At 59.5% G+C, this 6320-nt stretch overlaps 1 protein-coding gene across 1 annotated transcript; it reads left to right on the plus strand.

Moving 5' to 3' along the window:
• Positions 1-2737: 2737 nt before the first annotated feature.
• Positions 2738-4539, plus strand: HES4 (hes family bHLH transcription factor 4). The gene is made up of 4 exons (XM_051988871.1): positions 2738-3189; positions 3324-3419; positions 3535-3622; positions 3738-4539. The coding sequence occupies exons 1-4, from the start codon at positions 3082-3084 to the stop codon at positions 4301-4303; spliced, it is 858 nt and encodes a 285-aa protein (XP_051844831.1). The 5' UTR covers positions 2738-3081; the 3' UTR covers positions 4304-4539.
• Positions 4540-6320: the final 1781 nt, after the last annotated feature.

The raw sequence follows: 6320 nt of genomic DNA on the forward strand, positions 1-6320 counted from the left end.
CCGCCCCCGCGCTCCTCGGCCCGACCTCAAACCCGCCGGCTGATTGACAGCTCCTGCTCCAGCCAGCCAATCAGAGTGGGCCCGCCCAGCTCCGCGCGCGCCCATTGGGTTACCCGCGTGGGCTAGGCGCAGCCGCTTCGCGTGCCTGAGCTGCTGTGGCCACAGCTGGAGGAGGCTTGAGCCGCGCCGGGCTCCTGGGGACCTGGGGCTTGGTTACCTTGGCCGGCCCACGCACTCGGCTTCCTCTCAAGGCTAGCCCTGCGTGCCAGGCCCGGAGGATGCGCAGTACGCATCGGCCACAAGGTCACAATATCGGTAATAATCATACCAGGAGAACAATCGGTCTTTATGTCGCATTTCAGAGTTTACATTTAGAATATGAATCTTACCCCAAGAAGTTAGGAAACAGGTACTCCGATATTACCCCCACTTTGGGGATGAAAAAACTGAGACTCAGAAATTAGTAACTCCACTCCAAAAGTCTCTGAGCTAAGTGTCAGGGAAGGGTCAGACCCAGTTCTCCCTGATTTCTAGGGTCCAAAAACCCCCAGCATTTAAAAAAAAAATAAATCCATCAAAAAGATGGGGTTCCCAACCCGGGAGGGGCTTAGCTAGTTGGGAAGACAAAAGCAAGCAGAACAGTCTGGTTTCTATTAGAGTATTCACCCCCCTCACCATTAATGAATGATCCAAGAACGTTTCCGGGTTGGAATCTTGGGCCTGGCTTTGAATGATGGGCCAGCCAAGGTTAGAAATTAGACAGTCCATCAATAATTAAGTACCTGCTCAGTGTCAGGCCAAGATATTCTAATACAAAATCAAGACAGGCCCTGCCCTGAAGGAGTATAGAAGGAGGTCTGACTCCATCCCAAGTGCTTTACTCATGTGATCCATTCCTGCGGGGACATTCAGGTGGGCTCAGAGAAGTTCCCCGACTCCCCCAGGTTCAGGCAGCTATTTAATGTTTAAGGTATAGAGGTGGAACACTTCCTGGTTCCAAAACACCCTCTCTATTAGGCTACTTATTCTCCAGGGAGAATTAGATCCAGTCACTCGTTGAATGTTTATGAGGCAACTTACTGTTTGCAAGGCCCCCTACTAAGTAATAATAGTGTAGTTCAAACGCCTCACATCCTTGGCCACTTTTTATTCTCATAAACCTACAATTATTCTTCACATTTTTTTATACGGGGAGAAATTGGGACTCAGACTGACACCCTCACTTGCTAATGAATGAGTGGTGAGACCAGGATGGGAAATTGTCTGGATTCCAAATTGAAGGCCCTCACAGTTGCTGGGTTGAAGCTACTGAGCTCCCACAATACTGAGCTTGTCTCTCTGCTGGGCTTAGCATCAAGTTTAAACATTTGTTGAATGAATGAAGGCTACTTCAGGCTGTGGGTGACCTCTCCCTCCTCCTCTCCCCTTCCTAAAACTTGGGGGTGCTTTCCGCCTCCCCCGCCTCGTCATCCTTCCCCTAACCAGACTCTTAAGATTCCCAGAACAGGGACAGTCATTTTTGTGTCTTTCCTTCTCGGGCTGCTCCTAGTCTAGGACTGCCCCCACCCCGCCCCGGCTTAATAAATGAATGAGCTGAAAAGCAGGTTGAGGAGTTGGGATTTAAGTGATAATTAATGGACTAAGAGCCGGCTAGAATCTGGCGGAAGGAGTGACTGGGCCTGTCTGAGGACCGTGACTCCCTGCGGCCCGTGCGTTGGCGGTGGGGGATGGACGGCTGAGAAGCACCTGGGCTGCGGCCATAGTCCTGGAACTGTAGAGGATGAGCCCCGAACGAGGGTGGGGGAGGAGGTGGGAGAACGAGACGTCTCGTACGGGGAGGTCCAGCTGAGCCTGGCGGGAAAGTGTTCAGACTGGAGGTGGAAAGCCCGCGGGTTATTGTCAAAGATTATTCTGAGGTTACAGGCCAGAAGCGGGGAAAGGGACACTCCCCGCCCCCACTCCCTAGCCAATCAATCAATAAGAGTATATTGAGTGTCTACTTTGTGCCCACGGGCCTTAGCTGGGAGATGAAGACATTAAAACAAAGCTGGGGCGGGTGGTGTTGTAGGAAGAGATTGGCACGGGGTGGGAGAGCCGAGTGGCCCCTCTGGGGAAACCTTGGCGTGCCCACCGAGAACATGCCCTTCCCAGCCTTTCCAGAGCCTGTGCCGGTGCCAGGCGCCGAGGGCGAGCTGGGCTGGCCAGATCTGGGAGCCCTCCCCGCCCAGGCCTCTCGGGACAAGAAAACAGGCAGCCAAGCAGCTCTCTCCCTGGCCCCGCGCCCGGCCCTCGGGCGGTGGGTCCAGCAGGCGCACCCGCCAGGCGAGCCGCACGCAGGCAGGCGGGCGGGCAGGCAGGGTGGGTGGGTAGTAGGTGGGAAAGGGAAGGAGAGAGAGGGAGGGAGCGGCGCGTCGGGGAACCGCTGCCCCTCCCTCTCTTCCTCCCTCCCCCGTGCACCATCCCAGGGAGGCGGCCGCCTGCCTCCAGCGCCCCGGGCCCTTCCTTTTGTCCGCTGTCCCCGACCTCCGGCAGCAAGGGGGGAGGGAGGGAGGCCAGCGCGTGACTGACAGCTCGCGGGGGCGGCGGCCAATCGCGAGCCAGCCTGGGGCTCCCGGGAGGCGAGGCGGGCCGCCCATTGGCTGGCGCGAGTGTGGGAAAGAATGCAGAGCGGGTTTCACACGAATGGGTGGCGGCGGTGGCGGCGCGGGCATAAATAGAGGCGGCGGCGGCGGGAGCGGGCGCAGCGCGGCAGAGCGCGGCACGGATCGGACAGTACACTGCTCGGGCCCTAGGGCGGGAAGGGAGGCGACCGGGAGGACACACGCCAGACGGCTGAAGCGCGCCGAGATTGGCACGCACGGAGCCCAGCCGGCCCAGAGACTAGGACAGGGACTTGGCACCCTCTCGCCCCTCAGCCAGCCTGCAGCTGGGTCTGCCCTGCTTTCCTCTGTGACCGCTGCAAGTTTCAAGCCGCCTTCGCTGGCGATCGGGACCCGGGGCGTCCTCAGCCCGCAGCCAGCAGGCTCTAGGTGTGTTCGGAGACCTCGGGCGGAAGCCAGCCAAAAAGCCCCTTGGGTTACGATGCCGGCGGACACCCTGGAGAAGCCGAGGGCCTCTCCTCTGGCCGGAGCGCCGGCCAGCGCCAGCCAGACCCCGGACAAACCCAAGAGCGCGAGCGAGCATCGCAAGGTAAGGGCTGGGCTGTTCTGGTCCGGAGGGTGGAGGTCACCCGCGGGATTCCGGGGCTAGGAGGGGGCGAGATAACGATGTCCAGCCCCGAACCGGCAGCGGACTGATGCAGCCTTTTTCCTTTTACCCTGCAGTCGTCCAAGCCCATCATGGAGAAGCGGCGACGGGCGCGGATCAATGAGAGTTTGGGCCAGCTCAAGACCCTGATCCTGGACGCCCTCAAGAAAGATGTAAGTGAGAAGGCGCGAGACGGGATGGGGGAGGGGGAAGGAGGCGACTTGGGATGGCTGCTGGCCCTGCGCTGGCTGGAGCGCGGTCTCATCTGCATACATCTCTGTTCCCCAGAGCTCCCGCCACTCGAAGCTGGAGAAGGCCGACATCCTGGAGATGACCGTCAAGCATCTGCGGAGCCTGCAGAGAGTCCAAGTGACAGGTGAGCCTTGTTGTGGACGCGCGGGGGCGGGTTCCAGTGTGGGAAGTGGGGGTGACTCAGCCCTGCGGCCCGCCGCGAGCACCCCCCTAATCTCGACTACCTTCTCTCTCCCCAGCTGCCCTCAGCGGTGACCCGAGCGTCCTGGGCAAATACCGCGCCGGCTTCAATGAATGCATGAACGAGGTGACCCGCTTCCTGTCGTCCTGCGACGGGGTCACTTCGGACGTGCGCTCTCGCCTCCTGAGCCACCTCGCCGCCTGCCTCAACCAGCTCGGACCCGTACGATACACGCCGCCCGGACTCGTCCAGCCCTCGCATCTGTCTCAACCGCTGCACGTTCAGCTGCCCGGGACGGCGGCCACCGCTTCTGCCCAGTGCAAGATGAGCCCGGCCGGAGCCTTGTCGCCCAAAGTATACGGCGGCTTCCACCTGGTGCCGGCCCACGACGGCCAGGCCGTAGCTTTCCTGATCCCGAACCCCGCCTTCGGGCCCGCCCCGGGCTCGCTGCTCCCGACTTACCCCGGGGCTGCGGCGGCCGGGGGAGGTCCGGCCGCCCCTCCCCCCGCAGCCGGCGGCTCCTCCAGCTCCCCGGTGCACGGCCTCACCTCGCTGGGAGGCAGCGGGCCGCGGGCGGGGAGCCCTGCCGAGGACAGATGCGAGCCGGTCTGGAGGCCGTGGTGAGCCGCCGCAAGCCTCCCTTGCTCGGACTTTGCCGGGGAGCGAGGGTTGCCCCAAAGCCCCAGGCCCGCCCTCTGTCGAGGGAAGCCCCTTGTCCAGTTCGTTCCGTTTTATGGGACGCCCGAGTGTCAGGCAGACGAGACTTATTTATCTCCACAGGCTGGAGTTCCCGTGTTGTCGAATTGTGACTTGTTCTTAGTGTCAATGGTTTTTATATATAAATGCCTTCTTGGAAACTTTGCAAAGTCCCTTGTTTTTGTAGCTGCCGCCGCTGACCCCCCAGCGAGCAACCTGTAGCTGGAGGGGGAGGGGTCTGAGTCTTGTCGGGTCCGCCTCGGTTCCAGTGGCCGAAACGGCCCTGGCTTGGGGCTTGGGGGGTGGGGGGAGATCCGTGACAAAGGGAGAACGGGAAGGAACTTCCTGGGATCGCCTGGCTAGCTTCTTCCCGCCACCTTTTCCTTGCCCCGCCCCCTGCCCGCCTCCAGAAAGAGTGGGATTGGAGTAGAAGAGGGCCCCTTGCTCCACTCGCTCCCTTCCCGGGGGGATAAGGGGGGGAAGGGGGCGGAAGCTTTGCTGTGGGAGTAAAGGGTGGGAAATAAACCGGGATTTTGCATCTCTTTGAAAGAGAAGGGACGGGAGTCTATCTTTATTCCTAAAGTAACTTCCTGCTTTAAAAGTCCCCGAGCCTAACCGGAGGCTGGGCTGGGCCCGGCACCCTTGATCCATTTCCACGGCTTCACTGCCGGCTGTTCGGTCCCAAGTCCGGAGAGGGAAGGGGATTGGAACTCGCCTTGCCTTGGGCTTCCAGGATGACTCACCTCACCTTTCCCAGGGCGGAAGGAAAAATGAGCTATAAAACAGTGGTTTGGCCAAAGTCAATAAATCAGGCTCCGAACTCTTTATCTTTAGAGTCCGCGCCAGCCCTGCACACACACAGCACAGCGCCTGCCGTCTCCCCGATGACCTCAGCCCGGTTAGCCGCTTTATCCTGCCCAAGAAAAGTCCAGGGCTGAAAAGCAGGGCAGGGTCATCAAATCTTAAGAGCTCCCGGAGCCAGAATCTGCGTGATGACAGAGCTAAGCCCTTGAGCTACTCTTGGGAGATAACGTCCCTCCGCCCCCGCTTCCCCCTCCCCCAGGGTCTTTTCCTTGCCCCTTCGGTGATGGCTGAAACGATAAGAGGGTGATCCTTAACAGAGAAAGGGACCTTAGGGCAAGGTGCGCCCCTGGCGTCCTGGAGTCCGGGAGATCTGGAGATCCGGTCCTCGGAATGGAGGAAATGCAGTCCCCCGGGGCCTGGGAGCCCTGCTGTCTCCGGAGGCTAGGGGTGAAAATGACCAGGCGGGCGTGGGGCCAGACTGGCCTCCTCCAGCTCTGTAATGCAAACACCTGACCCCGGGCCTCCCTGGGGGCTGCCCTGTACTGAGGATGGAAGGGGGGGGAGGGGGATAAAGGAGTGGGGAATGGAGGAGGGGTTTCCATCCTCCCAGACCGGCCTCCCGCCCACCTGAGGAGGACGAGGAGTATTCGACCTAAAGAGGGGAAGTCTGGGCCAGACTCTCTGCGGGTGGGAAATTGGCCCCCCTCTAGAATCCTAATCCCATTTCCCTGCCTCCGGGAGGCTGGGGTCTGGCTCTGCTGAGGAAGAATTTACTTAGACCGAGACAAATAACTTCACACTCGGGGAACCCTGGGTGTTTTCCAGATGTGCCTCCCCGTGCAGGTGTTCTGGGACTGGGTTTGCATGTGAACTATAGGAGCACGTTCATAATTAACTAATAACTCCCTCAACTGGGAACTGGGACAGAATTCCAGAGAGGTGCCATAAAGTAAGATTGGAGTCCAGGGTTTATCTCTATTCCCTTCCTGATAGTCCCCTGAGCCTCCTTTAATCCCGCAGATTTTGGGAAATGCTTTACAATTCACCTCATATCCCTGTGAGGTAGCTGCCATTCCTATTCCCATTTTACAGAGGAGAAAACTGAGTTACAGAAGGACTGTGATCTTAACTGGCTGGCTGA

This window comes from Antechinus flavipes, chromosome 3 (assembly GCF_016432865.1).
Source record: "Antechinus flavipes isolate AdamAnt ecotype Samford, QLD, Australia chromosome 3, AdamAnt_v2, whole genome shotgun sequence".
NCBI classification, from domain to species: Eukaryota; Metazoa; Chordata; class Mammalia; order Dasyuromorphia; family Dasyuridae; genus Antechinus; species Antechinus flavipes.